Source organism: Cyprinus carpio, chromosome B18, assembly GCF_018340385.1.
Source record: "Cyprinus carpio isolate SPL01 chromosome B18, ASM1834038v1, whole genome shotgun sequence".
In the NCBI taxonomy this organism is placed as follows: domain Eukaryota; kingdom Metazoa; phylum Chordata; class Actinopteri; order Cypriniformes; family Cyprinidae; genus Cyprinus; species Cyprinus carpio.
Genome location: NC_056614.1, coordinates 1371539 through 1390780, shown reverse-complemented (window position 1 = coordinate 1390780; position 19242 = coordinate 1371539). Strand labels below are relative to the sequence as shown.

The 19242-nt window shown below is 40.7% G+C and overlaps 1 protein-coding gene across 3 annotated transcripts in view; it reads left to right on the top strand.

The window, feature by feature from the left end:
• LOC109109021 (MOB kinase activator 2-like) overlaps positions 1-19242 on the top strand; it is a 40970-nt gene that overhangs the window by 20378 nt on the left and 1350 nt on the right. The window contains exons 1-4 of one of the 3 annotated variants that reach the window (XM_042743404.1): positions 145-471; positions 16174-16334; positions 17619-17712; positions 18504-18628. In XM_042743404.1, coding sequence (XP_042599338.1) covers positions 323-471; positions 16174-16334; positions 17619-17712; positions 18504-18628 — 529 coding nt within the window. In that variant the 5' untranslated portion in view covers positions 145-322. Of the gene's footprint in view, positions 1-144; positions 472-2564; positions 2848-16173; positions 16335-17618; positions 17713-18503; positions 18629-19242 lie in introns of those variants that run through there. The other 2 variants (XM_042743405.1, XM_042743406.1) reach the window with 2 other exon arrangements.

Sequence of the window (19242 nt, the reverse complement as noted above, 5' to 3'; positions counted from 1 at the left end):
ACAAACCCTCAAAAGAGGAACTTTAACCCCTGAATATTCCCACAGCACTCTGTAAGCATTAGGCTATATAGTGCTCAAAGCGTGCTCTAGTTGTGCAAACTTCATTGCCGAAGTGCAGATTCTCAATATGATAATATCCACGATGCATATTGCTGTCCATTAATGGTTATATGCTGACGACTTCACGCTTCGGTCAAGTGCATGTTAATCTTCATGGTTTAGACCTCCTTATCAGCAGCAGCAGACGAGAGAGGAACTTATCCAGAAACCACAGCCGTAGCTTCAGCTGGTTTCACCCCATGCACATAAAGCTGACGTGTTGATGCTTGTTTCTGCCGAATGCATGGGAAAAGACATTGTTCGTGTTGCGAGGAATGATCTGAGAGGTTCACGAATGGCGAAAGCCGAAGAAGATCCGCCGGTTGAGAGCCTCGAAAACCCTCATGGTCTTCTGTGGACGCTCTTCACCAGGTACTCGCTGCTTCTGATCAAACAATGATCGTTTCTCAAAACTGGATATTGAGCTCTATGTTGGCGTGTTTGCAAAGGGGAACTTGACACCATTGTAAAGGGATTATTAAGGAAAAAAATACATCCACAGGCACAGTTACATCTTCATGACTAGCACAGACCAGTTCGCTTAAGCGGCCCACACAGCCTTTTGTGGAACTGTAAGTTGCAATATATATTGTGTATATATCACTTATTTTGTATAGGATGCATTTGGTTGAGTTGCGCTGCAATAAAGTGCTTCATTGTATGGTGATTATCTCTTCAGACAGGACAAACAACAAAGCAGAATATTAATAGCTATCACTGAGACTGTCATATACTTAAAGAGTTACTCCATCCCAAAATGAAAATTTTGTCATTAATCACTTACCCTCATGTCGTTCCAAACCTGTAAAAGCTCAGTTCGTCTTCCGAACACAATTTAAGATATTTTAGATGAAAACCGGGAGGCCTGTGACTGTCCCATAGACAGTCAGTCAAATAAATAACAGAGTCAAGGTCCAGGAAAGTATGAAAAGCATCGTCAGAATACTCCATCTGCCATCAGACGTACAATCTGGGTTATGTGAAGTGACGGGAACACTTTTTGTAAGTGAAGAAAACAAAAATAACGACTTTATTCAATAATTTCTTTGTCAGCGGTCTCCTCTGTGTCTCTCCATATCACTGTATGCTCTTCTGTGTCATCCGCGCCACAAGAATGCGCTGTTTCTACATGTATTTAGCTTTGCTTTCAAATAAAACAGCGCATTCTTGTGGTGCGGATGATACAGAAGAGTTTAGTTGCCATGTTTCTGCACGTTGTTGGAGTTTCATTCTTTCAGAGCAGCGCAGACATGTTCATGTGCATTCGGGGCATTTTGTGCAGATAGCCTATAAGTCGTAATATTAACATTATGTTGTATAAAGTGTGTTCTATACAAGATAAATCTGATGAGTTAAATCCCATTGATTATAAACCTGCTATCAAATGCTTCATTGTTCTGGTCGTCTTCAGCGCGCACAGCTCTAAACAGAAATGCAGAACATTAATAACTACTGTCCAACACACTCTGAAACTCACAGGTCTTGACCACCAGACCACCAAAATAAAAGTTAACAAATCTCAAATTCCTACAGCATTGAGTTTACTAAGAAAACATTCACCGCGCCGCGACATCTACACGTTTGCGTCACTGCTTTCGCGAGCTGCTCTTTCATTTTCTCTCACCTGTAGAGGCAATGAAAGCCCTCTCTGTCTGCCCCCCCGCCCCTGGGTTCTGCCCTCCTGGACAAACACAGCCTGTGAAGACTCAGCGCTCACACACACCTCATTATTTCACCACTCCCACCTACAACCTGACGTCCATGCCTCCTTTTAGAAAGCACTTTTTCCAGCATTTATTTCAGGCTGACCTTTTAAGGCTTATGCAGTAATAATTGAAGGCTGACAACAGTGTTTGGATTGAAAGAAGCAGCCAGTATTTTAACACTTTTAGCATTTTGACCTTCTTGTATATGCTTCATGGATGCCTAAAAATAAGTCGTCTTCTATGCATGTACTGTATATATATAAAAATAGAGGGTATACATGCTTATTTTTATTTTATATATTAGCAGGAAAGCTAAAGAGGGCCCATGCGTGGAGCCAGAGAGGCTGCGAGTCTCTAGCATGTGTTTGTCTGTCTTGGCATGCTGTTAGAGAACTAAAATACTAGTCCCGGGGCCAGACCGGCCCTTCTGGCTTTCCAGTGTCGAGTCTTAACATGCCTTCGAGCTCTGCAGGAGGATTCCAGCCTGATGTTCCACTGTAAATTACATTGTCATAACACGAACTGCACAACAGCAGCATCCAGTACGTCACAACATGCGGTGAAGCAACCGGTTAAGGAAATGATTCATTGGTAGTTGACACATTATAGCGGTGTTATGATGCACCATAATCAATATAGAAGCATTAAATATATATATATATATATATATATGTATGTGCATTATATTATTCCAGTAGAGAGATGGGAATCATGTGTGTTTTGGGGGAAGTCCAGCTCTACTGTACCCAGATGGAGCACATGGTTCTCTGCGTCCAGTGTGTGTGTGAGAGTCACATGCATGAGGTTTCCTACATTCCAGACATTGTGCCTTGGCCCCTCCCATCCGCTCTGTGATTGGCCAGAAGTTCAGCTGCGGGAGAAGCACAGCAGAGCGAACTCTGGGTTCTCTGGATCAGAATCTATGATCTCGTTCAGAGGCGCTTGGAAACATGGTCGGAGATGACAGCACTCTCATGCAGAGATCCCCAAAAAACGGATTAAGCTGTAAAATGGTGCTTCAGGCGGTTGGCAAAGTGCTGAGGTATCGTTATCGGTCTCCTGTGCTCCTCTAATGATAGCAATGATTACTCGCTCAAGTTCTCCGCAGCGCACTGCTCTGGAAGCCTGTGGGACAGAATGAACTTACCACTGACTTTTAATTGTTAGCAGCTCAGGTTTATTGTGTGTGTAATTTGCGTGTTTGCCAGGTTTCTTCAGGCTGTAATGATGCACTATATTTCCTCACGGGGCTCATATAGATGAGTTATTATTAGACTGAACTGCGGCTGGGCCAGCGCGGTTATTTCTGTGTCAGTGGACCAGAAGGTGCACCGGTATTTTTAGACACCATATACACGGTTTATATATAAATTACGCCGAAAGTGCTTTATAAAGTGCCCCCCCCCCAAAAAAAGTTATTGTGATATATGTGATACAGCATTCATTCTAAGTCCATCTAGTGATGAGTTTAGTCCCTCTTTGTTGACCTGCTGCTGTCAGATACCTGCATTCACCGTTTGTGTTGTTGAAAGTGTAGCTAATATGAATATGAATATGAATAAAAAAAAATAAATAAAAATGCAGTATGCACTGAATCAGCAACCACTTACAAAAAGCACCATGTTTTAAAGAAAATGAAATGATCAAATGAATGTGAGATTTTATATGGATAGAAATGATGTTATGGAATAATATATATTTCTTTGCACCCTTCACACATTAAACTGTATTAGGAAAGTGCAATATGATGCATAGAGCAATGCATATATTTGTAATATTTTTCTTTTTATACATGTTTTTAGTCAGTTGTCCTATTGTCAATCAGTTTGAATAATTGTTGTTGACTTATTAGTGTTTTTTCTTTTCTTTTTTTCTGTTATGGATGTACAGGTGCGCGTGTGTGTGTTGTGAATAAGGTGTATGTGTATGTTGTACCAGCAGTGGAGACAAAAAGACTAATTTCCATGAAAATGGATTACAGAGAGTTAATATATATATATATATATATATATATATATATATATATATATATATATATATATATACACACACACACACACACACACACACACACACACACACACACACACACACACACACACACACACACACACCATATATGCCAGTCACAGTCTGTACAAAAGTATGCACACTAGATCACCAAAACATATATATATATAAAATGAATAAATAAATAAATATTAGCATTACAATTAGCTGCTTGTATTTATTTATTTATTTATTTATTTATTTATTTATTTTTTTTATGCAGTCCGTGGAATGCTGTCTAGGTAGGCAGCACAGTAGGTTTTGAGACCCATCCTAATGCTTTATTTGTTATTTAGTCTGCACTTTTTATCCAGAGTGTGGTTTAATCATGATATTTAGGCTGTGTGTTTTCCAGATTACAATGGAGGCTAATATCTTGCTGATTGATGCTCAGGTGCACAGTTTTAGTGAATAAGTGAACAGGTACAGTCTGACTCCGGGTCTGGGATCGTTCAGTGGCCTCAGGTGAGGTGTAAAGAAGAGAGCTCTGTCTATCAGTTAATCATTTAACAAACCCTCATTCTGTGTGCGCAGCTGCAGTGAGCACGGACCATTCAGAGATTATCATGGCCAGCCATAACTCTCCATTGTGCTTGTGTTTTCATTTTACATTAAATATGTAATTATCAACTCTAGGGATTATTGCATACTTTATAAATGCAAATGTGCATGTGTTGAATAAGTGTTAGGAGGAGAGGAGAGTCTAGTTATCAGTCTTTAAATAAGTTGCAACCAGTTAGAAAGTTGCATTTAACACTTGCATTTACTTGCACTGTAGATAGGCAACATTATAGCAGTATGCCATACCAAGTATGCCACACTTTGCATGAACTTTAAACATCTGGATTTGTGATTTAATGCACAGTTTGCAGGTGAAATAAACCACCGCTCTCTTATAGCTGTATACTAAAGCATCTCATTTTAGTCTCTTGAAAAACAGTCTTGGCGTTCCTGCGTTCCCACAGACTGTGGCTTTTCAGAGAAAGGACTAATTTGATGTTTCTATAATAGTCTTTTAAATGGCACTTTTCAGGCCTGGAGCATCGGTCAGTCAGTCTGGAGTCAGAAAGCTGTTTCTTGGTTCATATCGGCTCAACTTAACCTCGCAGATTTGCTAATGTGTTTTAGGTGGGATCAGCGTCTGAGGAAATATGCGGAGACTCCCTAGTTTGAAGAGGTTTGCTAAGTGACTTTGCCTTTTAAGTGTTGCAACAGAGCGAAAGGATTAACCCAGTTAGCAAATTAAACCACACTGCTTTCTTCTTTCACGCCCATTAAAATGCTTGTTTATTAATTCGGGATTTAAGGCATGTTTCTCTACCCCCTCAGTAAGGTTTATTCCTGACGTGTTTGGCATTTTTCTGAACCTGAAGGTCAGTTCGTACGTAGGATTCTCATGTTTTGGAATAGTTTAAATAGTTGAGATTCTGCTGGAGATGCTGCTTTATATAAATGCACCAAGTTGCAAACACAAAAAAAAAAAAAAAAAAAAAAATGCATTTTTTAGTGGCTCAGGGTGTCACACTATGCCTTTTGCTGTTTTATGCATTAAATACTTTTACTTTAGAGTCAAATACCATGCTTTTTTGGATTTTGAATAAAGCATTAATAAAGCACGGAATGCATTTTATCTCCGTCTTGACTCTGAAAATGCGTCAGCGAGTCAGTGGAATGTTTTTCATTGTGTCTCGCCCATAATGGACAAGGCATGTAGCTACTGAGTATTTGCCAGAGAACATGCCCTGAGAATAAAAATAGGCTTGATTCCGACCCAGTCAAATGTTCCTAATTGCAACAAACTTTTCACATTTCACAGTCTGAGAGCCACACCAGTCTCTGATTGTATCTTACACGGCCATTCATAACAGCTGAGCTCGTCTTGTTCCCACAAAGAGCATCAGAAATGCTTTCTTGGACTTCATGTCTGTCTGCATCTACATCTCTGCATCTCCTTTCGGGAGTCTGTAGTTCATTGTTCGATTGTGATCCCGGGAAGGAAGCTGGGAACGGCGATTAAGCCGAAACGTCTATTCCATCATTTGACTTTCCTGAAAACCACAGGCATGGCTAAGAGACTATTCTGAGGAAAAGAAGCGTGCTAGAGCCTGTTTTAGTAACCATAAATGGAGTCAAATACAGGCAGGTCAGCAATCAGACCACACTGAGCGGTCATCTGCAGTAATTGACTTGTCACTGCTTGCTTGTTTTGTGCTTGGCCTGATGGCTGTGGCACAGTCAGCCTTTGGTGCATAATTTGTGTAAACTAGGGGTGTGCGATATTGCCTAAATAAATAAATAAATTATATATATATATATATATATATATATATATATATATATATATATATATATATATATATATATATATATATATATATATATATATATATATACACAGATTTTCTGGTATAATTAGACAATATTTTGCTGAGTGTGATATTGTGCCAGTATCTTGACTCCTAAAGTTTTTGATATTCTTCATGGTTCACGACAGTGACAGAAATATACTTTTCCAATAAGTTCAAATTGATGTTTACATTTTTATGGCTATTTTTACCTGTATAAAGCCATTTTTTTACATTTATGCATTTAGCAGACGCTTTTATCCAAAGCAACTTACAGTGCACTTTTTTTTTTTTCCTAACGTGTTCCCTGGGAATCGAACCCACAACCTTTTGCGCTGCTAACGCAATGCTCTACCACTGAGCCTACTAGACTTCATGGATGCGTGTACTCTGTAGGGGTGTACAATACACTCTTTTGAAATTTTATGATATGTTGTGATTGTGTTAGTCAGTGAGTTGGAAGCAGAACGTCTACAGTGTGATTTACATTTCAAACAGGATTTGGAGTGAATTTGTGATTCTAGAATGAAGCTGCATTCTTTAACCATCGGGCAGCAGTTGCTCTGTGAACGGCTGCAGCTTCTCTCGTGGGCCTCTGGACTTACAGCTGTTCAAGTGTTTGAATCCTCCTTTGTTTCTGTGTCTCTTAGAACATTGCACGAATGGCAGACAGATGTGATTGCACAGTGAACGAGAGCAGTCTATCATAAAAAAAAAAAATAAAATGCCTTTAAGAAATTAATGCAAAATCAAATCTGGAAAACCAATAACAAACCAAAAGTGCCCTTACATCACTGTCGGATAATGCAGGCTCCCAAATGGGGCTTCACAAGTTGTTTATAATTTGTAAAATCAAATGCACAATTTAGCAAAATAATGTTGTGTGGAAGTTTACAGAATTTTACCAGTTATTCCTCAAAATAAAAGCTTAAGGATTTGAATTGTTAGAAGCTCAAGGGTTTGAGCGTTTGAAAGTGCAGAATTTAAGAGATGAAGTTTGGTAATTTGTAGTGTAGCATGAAATATTTGACAGCATAAATATATTTCTCTTCATTTTAATCATTGAAATAGAAATAATAAACCCCAAAAGAGATTTTAATTGGTTTCAGAAGCATCAATATGCAGTCATATGCATAAGTAATAAAAAATAAAAATAAATAAATAAACTATTTACATCAGAGAACCGTGAGCATGAATTTGTTGTAAATTACTAAAATATTCATTCTAAAAAAATAAAATCTTTAAGTTAAAATTTAGTTTGGCAAGTCTGACTAAACAGCTCGACTAAGTTTTACAAAACAATGTTTGTGAAACCCTGAAATAAGGGATTTTTTCCGTTGTTCTGCCACGCTTCACTCTGGACTCCAGGTTTCTCCTGCTGATTGTCCTCAAACTCTTGACATTCATTACGTGTCGTTCAAGATGAAACGCACCATTAAACACCCTCACAATGACTTCCCCCTAAAAGCTGTTTCCAGAGGGCACTTCCTGGCTTTAGTGCCATGCTTTTCCAGGAATCAGGAACTGTTTGTCTAAATGGGCTGAAAAGGGAACAAAAGAATCCAAAAAGACTAACTTTGCATGGAGACAGAGGGAATTTGTGGATGCTGCAAACTGGAAAATCAATTCATAAAAGTGACCCTGCAGCACAGAAGCAGTCATAAGCAGCACAGGTATATTTGTAGCAATAGACAACAATACATTGTATGGGTCAAAATTATAAATTTTTCTTGTATGCCACAAATCATTAGGATATTAAGTAAAGATCATGTTCCTTGAATATATTTTGTAAATTTCCTACCGTAAATATATCAAAACTTAATTTTTGATTAGTAATATGCATTGCTAAGAACTTCATTTGAACAACTTTAAAGATGATTTTCTCAGTATTTAGATTTTTTTGCTCCCTCAGATTCCAGATTTTCAAATAGTTGTATCTCGTCCAAATATTGTCCTCCTAACAAACCACACATCAATGGAGAGATTATTTATTCAGCTTTCAGACAATTGACCCTTATGACTGGTTTTGTGGTCCAGGTCACAAATTATACCCAACATTTCTTTTTCTTTAGATATAAATGTTTTATCGTGCTTCAGGTAATGAAATCCTCCACAAAACGGCCCCAGACCATCTCTGCGGTCACTGCAGACTCCGTGTGTTAGTGGTCAGCGTGTGGACGTGAATCTCTGTGTGTTTAGCAGCGCTGGCCTCTGGCTGAGGTTTTAGGTCGGGCCTCTTCATTTAGGCAACAAGGCCACTCTCTGTGAGCAGAGCCTAAACTGGCCCCGGGCCCCGGAGTCAAACAACATGGGAGCAGCTGTCTAAAGAGCAGGTCGGTCTGTCCTTTCAGATGGACACAGACGCTGCTTTATATCGCGCTGCTGTTATTGGACTGCCGTGCTGTAGGATAAAAACAACAAACTAAGATATGATATATAAGAAACACAGCTGATATGAGAATCTCCCCGTTAGAGGTTTTGATCTGCTCATATATGTCATGATCTTGCTGATATGTGTATGTATGAAGCAAATGTTTCCATATAACAAATATGACCAGTAATTCAGAATAAAACATCATCAGCGATCACTTAACACTGACATAGTAAGTTAGTATTTGTAAGTATTTAAAATAATAAATATTAACAGGTAAACTATTATTATTATTATTATTATTATTATTATTATTATTATTATTATTATTATTATTATTATTATTAGCAATGCTCTGAAATAAAAATTCTGGATGCACTTGCCCGAAAACCAAACCTTAAAGTAGATATTTTTATAATAGTATTGATATTGTTGCAAACTTTTTTTATCAAACTAAAAATATATTTTATTTAATAACTGATTAATTAAAATAATTAAAATAATTTTGAGTTGCAAAAGACCCAAAAATGTTTTTGGAGCTATAATTTTCAGTGTGCTGATAGTTTAGTTTAGTTTAGTTTAGTTTAGTTTAGTTTAAAGTTTAAAGTTGGTTTAGTTCACTACTTTGGCAATAAAAGTTTAAAGTTGATAGTGTTTAGTTTAGTTTAGTTTAAAGTTTAAAGTTTAAAGTTGATAGTGTTTAGTTTAGTTTAGTTTAGTTTAGTTTAAAGTTTAAAGTTGATAGTGTTTAGTTTAGTTTAGTTTAAAGTTTAAAGTTTAAAGTTGATAGTGTTTAGTTTAGTTTAGTTTAGTTTAAAGTTTAAAGTTTAAAGTTGATAGTGTTTAGTTTAGTTTAGTTTAGTTTAGTTTAGTTTAAAGTTTAAAGTTGATAGTTTAAAGTTTTCAGTTTTTAGTTTAAAGTTTTTAGTTTTTAAAGTTTAGTTTAAAGTTTATAGTATATATTTTATAGTGTATAGTTTAAAGTTTTTAGTTTTAAGTTTAGTTTAAAGTTTTAAGTTTTTAAAGCTTAGTTTAGTTTAAAGTTTATAGTATATATTTTATAGTGTATAGTTTAAAGTTTTTAGTTTAAAGTTTAGTTTAGTTTAAAAATTATAGTTTTTAAAGTTTAGTTTAGTTTAAAGTTTATAGTTTATGTATTATAGTGTATAGTTTAAAGTTTTGTTTAGTTTAAAATTTTTAGTTTAAAGTTTAGTTTGGCTTTAGTTTAAACTTTATATAGTTTTTAGTGTAAACTTTTGTTCAGTTTAGTTTATAGTATTTAGTTTAAAGTTTAGTTTAGGTTTTGGTTTAAAGTTTAGTTTAAAGTTAGGTTTAGTTTAGTTTTAGTTTTAGTTTAGTTTTTCATTTCGTAACAATTATATTTCCACTCCAATTTATTGTTGAAATAGTAAATGGCATGAACAGAATTTTGATCTGTTAGCACATTTTTCCTGGATCTCTTGGTCATCGTTGACACAGTAAAAGTTTGTCAAAGTGGTTTTGTCTGAAAGCTTGATTTACAAAACATCTCTGTCAGAGTTTGTGTGCTTTAAAGGTGCTGTGAGGTAATTGTTGGCTCTTAAAGCTCTTGTTTTCCATGAAAGCAGCTCTTGTGTGTTGGAGGGGAGGGTCATTACTGTATTAGTGCGGGCGTTTGAAGCGTGAGACGGGTGTGGTGGGAGGCGCTGGGTCTGATGGTAATACAACCCGCCTGTGCTAAAAATAGATGTGGAAGGAAAAGCCTGGATGTCTGTGGTCTGCTGTGCTAATTACAGGGCAAGGTTAACTGAGCAAACCTGCAGTGGAAAAATGGATGTGCACAGATTGTTGCGTAGTTTGTCACGATACACGAGGTGTCCGTATGTGCTTACATAACCCCCTCAGAAATAATGGACCATCTCCACACATACAGTTCCTAGCTGTCAGCTAGTCAATACTGAATATTTGCAATATATCAAGTCAAGTCAAGTCAAGTCTGCTTTATTGTCAATTCATCCACATGTACAGTACATACATACAGAGAATCGAAATTGCGTTACTCTCAGACCCCCGGTGCATACAGATAACACTAACAGTAGAGCCTAAAAATCTAGATCAAATATAAAATATAAGATAAAAACTATACAATAAGGGAATGTAAAAAAGACATAATAGAAAAAATAAAATAAAAATAAGGTTAAATAAAAGCAGCGCAAGGCACATGGCAGATAGAGTGCAAACCAGTGAACAAACAGTGCAGATAAAAAGATTTTTAGTGCATAAAAAAAATAGCTTATTCAGTCTGATTAAAAGTGACAAAGTGACAAAGGGCTCAGAGCAGTTATTTTATTAAACTGACTGATGAGGAGGTAGAATGATGTCAGATCCATGGTGAATGATGAGGTAGTGAGCAGACCACTGCTGCACAAAGTGACTGGTGCATGACATTCGTATGTTAGAGGGAGGGGGGGTGGAAGGACCTGGGGATGTGGGACCTGGGGGGGGGGGGGGTTTCATAGTTCAGTGGTGCCTGAGGCAGAAGAGGGACGGGGGGGTAAGTTCGGGAGCGAGTTCAGCTTCCTGACAGCCTGATGGATGAAGCTGTCCTTCAGTCTGCTGGTCCTGGCCTGGAGACTCCGCAGTCTCCTCCCTGATGGGAGCAGACTGAAGAAGCTGTGTGACGGGTGAGTGGGATCACCTGCAATGCAGAGGGCTTTTCGAGTGAGACGGGTTCCATAAATGTCCTGGAGGGAGGGGAGAGAGAGACACCAATGATCTTCTCAGCTGCTCTCACTATGCGTTGCAGAGTCTTCCGGCAGGACGCGTTGCAGGCGCCATACCACACAGTGATGCAGCTGGTCAGAATGCTCTCGATGGTGCCTCTGTAGAAGGTGTACATGATGGGGGGTGGGGCTCTGGCTCTCCTCAGTTTGAGGAGGAAGTAGAGACGCTGCTGTGATTTCTTGGCCAGTGCTGCGGTGTTGTCGGTCCAGGAGAGGTCCTCTGTGATGTGCACACCCAGGAACTTGGTGCTGCTCACTCTCTCCACAGTCGCACCGTTGATGGTCAGAGGAACATGCTGAGTGTGCGCTCTCCTGAAGTCAACAACAATCTCCTTCGTCTTCTCCACGTTCAGAGAGAGATTGTTGTCACTGCACCACCCGGCCAGGCGGCTCACCTCGCTCCTGTAGTTTGTCTCATCTCTGTTGCTAATGAGACCCACCACAGTCGTGTCATCCGCAAACTTAATAAAGAGGTTGGAGTTGTGTGACGGTGTGCAGTCGTGGGTCAGCAGAGTGAAGAGGAGGGGGCTCAGCACACATCCTTGGGGGGCCCCAGTGTTCAGTGTGATGGTGCTGGATGTGTTGCTGCCGACACGTACTGCCTGAGGTCTCCCAGTCAGAAAGTCCAACAGCCAGTTGCACAGCGAAGTGTTGAGCCCCAGCTCGACCAGTTTGTGAATGAGCTGTTGAGGGATGATTGTGTTGAATGCTGAACTGAAGTCTATGAACAGCATTCTGACGTATGAGTCTTTTTCCTCTAGATGTGTGAGTGCTGAGTGGAGGGTAGTTGAGATGGCATCATCGGTCGAGCGGTTGGACCGATATGCAAACTGGAAGTGGGTCCAGGGAGGGGGGGAGGCCAGACTTGATGTGGTGCATGACTAGCCGTTCGAAGCACTTCATGAGGATGGGAGTAAGTGCAACAGGACGGTAGTCATTGAAGCATGATGGAGATGGCTTCTTCGGGACTGGAATGATGGTGGTAGCTTTGAAGCATGTGGGAACAACAGCTTGACTAAGTGAGATGTTGAAAATGTCTGTGAAGACATCAGTGAGTTCTGCTGCACAGTCTCTCAGTACACGCCCAGGAATGTTGTCAGGACCCGGAGCTTTGCGTGCATTGATCCTGCTGAAGGATCTCCTCACGCTGTCTGGGGTCAGCATCATCACCTGGTCACTGGGAGGAGGTGGAGTCTTCTGTGCAGTGGAGCTGTTTTGTGCCTCAAAGCGAGCGAAGAAGGTGTTCAGCTCGTTCAGCAGAGAGATGTTGCTGTCACAGGTCCGCTGTGGGGGGCTTGTAGTCCGTAATGGTCTGTATCCCCTGCCACAGGCTCCGAGTGTCTCTGCTGTCGCTGAATTGATGGGCTATCCTCCTGGAGTACTGTCTCTTAGCCTCTCTGATGCCGCGGGATAGGTTGGCCCTGGCTGTTCTCAGGCCCCCCTCGTCTCCAGCTCTGAAGGCAGCGTTCCGCGTCTCCAGGAGTCTGTAGACTTCCCCTGTCATCCACGGCTTCTGGTTGGCCCGGACAGTAATGGTTTTTGTGACTGTTACATCCTCAATACACTTGGTGATGTAGGCAGTGACAGTCTCCGAGTACTCCTGGAGGTCAGTGGAGTTATTATAAGTGGCAGCCTGCTTAAACATATTCCAGTCAGTTGTATCAAAGCAGTCCTGAAGAGCCTCAGACGATCCTTCTGGCCACACTTGAATCTGTTTCTGAACTGGTTTGGCGACTTTAACGAGTGGTCTGTATGCAGGCATTATCATGACAGTCATGTGGTCTGAGGCACCAAGGTGGGGGAGGGGGAGGGCTTTGTAAGCTCCTCTCTGTGTGGTGTAAACAAAGTCTAAAATGTTTTTACCTCTTGTTGGAAAGTTAATGTGTTGGTGTATTTTAGGAAACACACTCTTTAAGTCAGCATGGTTGAAATCCCCAGCTATGATGAGAAAAGCATCGGGGTGTGCTGTCTGCTGCTCACTGATGTGCTGGTACAGTTCATTTAGTGCATCGTTCCTGTTGCTGTTGCTGTTGTTCGGGGGAATGTAAACCGAAACGAGCAGTATGGGAGTATATTCCCTCGGCAGATAGAACGGCCGGCACTTAATAATCATAAACTCCACCAGGGGGTGAGCAGTGTTTGCAGATCACAACAGCATCGCGGCACCACGCGTCATTGATGTAAACACAAAGCCCGCCGCCGCGGGTTTTTCCTCCCGCGACGCGAGCTCTGTCTGCTCGATAGCACGTCAGCTGGTCGAGCTGAATGGCGCAGTCCGGAACGCTGTCGCTGAGCCATGTTTCCGTGAATACAAACACACAATAGTCTCTTACAGTCCTCTGAGTTGAACGTAGTAATCGGATGTAGTCCAGTTTATTGTCCAAAGAGCGTACGTTAGCCAGTACGACGGTGGGGATGGATGGCTTGTGTGGGTTAGCCGTTAGCCTAGCCCGGATACCTCCGCGCTTACCCCTCTTCTGCTTCCTCTCACGCCGCTTGTGGCGCCTCCGCTGTGGGCGAGATGCAGTAGAGGGGGTCGGTGATGATATAGGCCTCCGGAGCAGTTCGAGATCTCGCAGCAGTTCCGCGTGCGCGGAGTTTAACTCTAAAAATGCGGCTCTGCCGACATCCAAAAGAAACTCACGACTGTATGCGCGCTTAAAGACAGATAGACGCGATGACGACGTACAAAAACACTGCGACTCACAAGACAAAAAACACGAAAACACCGTTCTGTCGGGACAGAGAGAAGCCGCTGCGTGTGGACGCGCCGCCATCTTGGAAGCTTTTTTTTTATATGCAATGATTTTTCAAACAATTCAGGGTTGTAATTTTATATAGAAATGTTTTGTTATATTTTATATTTTATTTTATTTTATGCATATATATACAGTGCTGGGTAGATTACTTGCAAATTGAAGTCTGTTAACGTGCACACATTACATAAGGAAAATGTTAGTTAGTTTTAGTTAATATAGGTAATGTATTCCAATTAGATTACTTTTTATCTGGTTTATCCTATATTGAAAAAAAAAAAAAAACATTACATTCTTTATTAATAACATTACATCACATTACATCAGGGTTTTCCATTCTGGGGTGGAGAAAAAAAAGCACTGTGTGAATATTAGTGTAATCCATAAAAAGTAACTGTAATGTGATTATGAGCATTTTTAAATGTAATATGATCTTATTACAAGTACTTAACTTTTGGAATCTGATGATGTAATCCATCTAGATTACATGTAATCAGTTACTACCCAGTACTCTGTCTCTTTCTCTATCTGTGTCTGTGCGTGTCTCTGTGTCTGTGCGTGTCTGAGAGTCTGTGTCTGAGAGTCTGTGTCTGAGAGTCTGTGTCTGAGAGTCTGTGTCTGAGAGTCTGTGTCTGAGAGTCTGTGTCTGAGAGTCTCTGTGCGAGTCTGTGTCTCTGTGTGCGTGTGAGTCTGCGTGCGAGTCTGCGTGCGAGTCTGTGTCTGCGTGAGTGTCTGCGTGCGAGTCTGCTTCTGCGTGCGTGTCTGCGTGTGAGTCTGCGTGTGAGTCTGCGTGTGAGTCTGCGTGTGAGTCTGCGTGCGAGTCTGCGTGCGAGTCTGCGTGCATGTCTGCGTGCGAGTCTGCGTGCGAGTCTGCGTGCGAGTCTGCGTGTGTGTCTGCGTGTGAGTCTGTGTGCATGTCTGTGTGTGCGTGCGAGTCTGCGTCTGCGTGCGAGTCTGCGTGTGAGTCTGCGTGTGAGTCTGCGTGTGAGTCTGCGTGCGAGTCTGCGTGCGAGTCTGCGTCTGCGTGAGTGTCTGCGTGCGAGTCTGCTTCTGCGTGCGTGTCTGTGTGAGTCTGCGTGCGAGTCTGCGTGCGTGTCTGCGTGCGAGTCTGCGTGCGTGTCTGCGTGTGAGTCTGCGTCTGCGTGCGAGTCTGCGTGTGCGTGTGAGTCTGCGTCTGCGTGCGAGTCTGCGTGCGAGTCTGCGTGCGTGTCTGTGTGTGAGTCTGCGTGCGTGTCTGCGTGCGAGTCTGCGTGTGAGTCTGCGTGCGAGTCTGCGTCTGCGTGCGAGTCTGTGTGTGCGTGTGAGTCTGTGTCTGTGTGCGAGTCTGCGTGCGTGTCTGCGTGTGAGTCTGTGTGTGAGTCTGCGTGCGTGTCTGCGTGTGAGTCTGTGTGTGAGTCTGCGTGCGTGTCTGCGTGTGAGTCTGTGTGTGAGTCTGCGTGCGTGTCTGCGTGTGAGTCTGTGTGTGAGTCTGCGTGCGAGTCTGTGTCTGTGTGTGAGTCTGCGTGCGTGTCTGCGTGTGAGTCTGTGTGTGAGTCTGCGTGCGAGTCTGCGTCTGCGTGCGAGTCTGCGTCTGCGTGCGAGTCTGCGTGCGAGTCTGCGTGCGTGTCTGCGTGTGAGTCTGCGTCTGCGTGCGAGTCTGTGTGCGTGCGAGTCTGCGTCTGCGTGCGAGTCTGCGTGCGAGTCTGCGTCTGCGTGAGTGTCTGCGTGCGAGTCTGTGTGTGCGTGCGAGTCTGCGTCTGCGTGCGAGTCTGCGTGTGCGTGCGAGTCTGTGTGTCTCCGTGTGTCTATGTGTCTGCGTGTGTGTGTCTGTGCGTGTGAGTCTGAGTATGTGTGTGTTAAATATTAGATTTTTTTATTATTATTAATTCATTATGTGGGGGGGACGTCTTTAATACTGATTAAGTAGATATTGCATATTAATCCATTCCATTACATATATGCATTTCATTTATTAATAGTAGTAGTAGATTTATTTATTTATTTATCTTTCTCAGGCCCACTTGCTGCTCTAAAGAGTTTCAGACATTGTTCCCAGCTCTATCAGGTTGAGTAACCTCTGTTTGCCCTCGTTTTGTTTCATCTCAGGAAGGGCAAAGGGAAGCCCAATGGAAAGAAGCCGCCCACCGAAGAGAAGAAGCATTACCTGGATGCAGAATACACCAAAGTAAGAGTCGTCGACTTCGACCTCAAGGAGCTGGTGGTTTTGCCGAGAGAGATCGACCTGAACGAATGGCTCGCTTGCAACAGTGAGTGACTCGCATCACCTCGTATAGAATTAATCCTGCAATAGAAATTAAATGCACAATGCAGTTTTTGATGCTCTTTGGTAGAAGGTCACATCTGAAGCCAAGATCATGTCCTGAAATGCTGTTTAATTATATTTAGTTGCTTTTAAAAGTCAAAAAGTGATCCAAGAACAGCATTTCTAATCTGTGAAATTTAATCAGTAGTTTGCTTTACTCATTTTTTTGGCCATAGGAATTCTAGAAATGCAGAGGAAAATAAGGTATAATTTCTCACGTAGCGGTATGTTGGTTGTTTTTCAATCCGGCAACGGCCGACCCTTGACCCCTGAACATCTGCTGTTGTGTTGTGTCTAGTTACTAGTTGTGTTTTGAAAACATGAGAAGGAATGTATGATTTCACCTCTGTGTTATATAAGCGTATGATAAATCAGCTCAGAATAGCATTCCAGAGCCACAAATCACACCATTGTTTGCATTTCCCTCCACTTTACCTTGAAAGAAAACATGCGGGAAAAAAAAACACCAAGTATGGCTTAATTTGGGAAACTTTAATACACTTTCAAATTCCACAAGCACTTATTAAACCAAAATCACTGCCTTTTAATGATAATCAAAGCCATTTCTCTGGATCAGTTCAGTTCACAGCTTCATCTTTACAGCTTTTCCTCCGAAAGCTCTCAGTCGTCTCGTATGGTACTTGTTGAGTGGATGGTTTCATTTACCTTGAATATACTTAGGATATATAAAATATATTTCAACAAAGCTGCATTTATTTGATCAAAAATGCAGTAAAAACATTGTTATATTATTACAAAGTAAAACAACTGTTTTCTATATGAATATCTGTTAAAGTGTAATTTATTTCTGTGATGCGCAGCTGTATTTTCAGCATCATTACTCCAGTCTTCAGCGTCACATGATCTTCAGAAATCATTCTAATATGATGATTTGCTGCTCAAGAAACATTTCTGATGTTGAAAACAGTTATATTACCACAGTACTTAATTATAGCTCATTTATATAAATAGACACAATAATAGCTAATGTTCATAAATTATCATTAAAATACTGTTACAATTATATATGTAATGTTATTAAATGTGCATATTTGCATCAATTTCTAAAAATGTAAAAAAAAAAAAAAAAATTTCTGATGTTTAGAAAAATGGTTATCACACATACTGATCGTTGTTTATGCGTATTTAGGCCTCAGTTTTTATAGAATGACTTGATTGCTGTGTTTTATCGTTCCTTAATCTTTGCATCCTCTGTGTGATTCTCTAGCCACGACGTTCTTCAATCTCATCAACCTGCAGTACAGCACAATCTCCGAGTTCTGCACGGGAGACACCTGTCCAGCCATGACCGCCTGCAATACGTGAGTTATCCATTATTAAGCCTGCAGACTCTCAGAGACGCGCCGAGCGGAAACTAGACGCTCAGGGGTCGCGACCCGGGGCCTCCAGCTCTACCTCAGACCTCAGGGAGAGATGTGACCGTACAAGAACAAAGTCAGATTTTATTTGATTCGTTCTTCTGTGATACCAGAGCAACGGTTGAGTGCTGCTGACGTTTTGTTTAAGCCCAATTGGAACGTTTTTTGTTTTTTTTTTAATACAAATGTCATTACACACATTACAAAGCAGCAACGTTTAACCATTAAAACCATTACAAAATGTGATCCACAGGCTAATTTTAAAATAGTGAACTCAACTTGATTTTTCTCAGAACTGACTTTGCTGAATTCAAACAGCTGTATCTCTATACAGTGATAGAGTGTGCAAAATAAAAATAACTCATTTTTGAAAATGTGCTCATTGTGACTCACTTTGCCAGCACTGGTCACAAATGGTTTTCTGTAGTGTGTTTCGGGACACATTCCATTAGAATTTATTGGTTTTAACAAGCCACCAACAGAAGGTGAATGATTACCAGCAGAAACCCACTGGCACCATTACAGCTTCCACTAAAACCAACACAAGGCCCATCATAAACAATAAAACCATTGCAAATTCTGTGATGGTTCTATTGTTTCTTGGATCGGATATTTGTGTTGCAGAAGGAACAGAGAAACAATGATGATGCTGTACTTCCAGCAGATGTCTGTGTGTTTCTAAGCAAACATCAACTAGATTCTGACATTGTCTCAATCAATTATCTGTCTCTCAGGACGTACTTCTGGTATGATGAAAAAGGGAAGAAGACCAAGTGCACAGCGCCGCAGTACGTGGATTTCGTCATGAGTTCAGTTCAGAAGCTGGTGACCGACGAGGACATCTTTCCCACCAAATATGGTGAGTGAGTCTCTAGCGCCACCTGCTGATGCAGTTGTGAGTAGAAAATAAATAACATGATACTTTGACATTCACAGCATGTTTTAGAACTATTTTTCATTGTTGTGAAAAATGGAACCAGTTTTGTTTTTTGAATCTTAATTAAAACATAGAAACATGCATTTTCTGTAAAGCTGCTTTGAAATGATGTGCATTATGAAAAGTGCAATGCAAATAAATATGAATTAAATTGAATGACCTTCAGGAACATATGTAGGGAGCCTGTGGTCTTGGAATATGCTTACTAAATAATCTTAGAATAATAATATATTCTGGGGTCAGCAAGGATGCATTCATTTGATCAGAAGGGACACTTTTTTTAATATCACAAAAGAATTGTATTTCAAGCAAATGCTGTTCTTTTGAACTTTTTATTTTTTTATTTCAAGGATTCATCTGTGAATCCTTGAAAATTAAATGTATGACCGTTTCCACAAAAATAACTGTGTTCAACATTATTAATAATCAGAAGTGTGTCTTGAGCAGCAAATCAGCTTATTTGAATGATTTCTGAAGATCATGTGACACTGAAGAAGACTGAAGAAATGATGCTGAAAATACACAGAAATAAATTA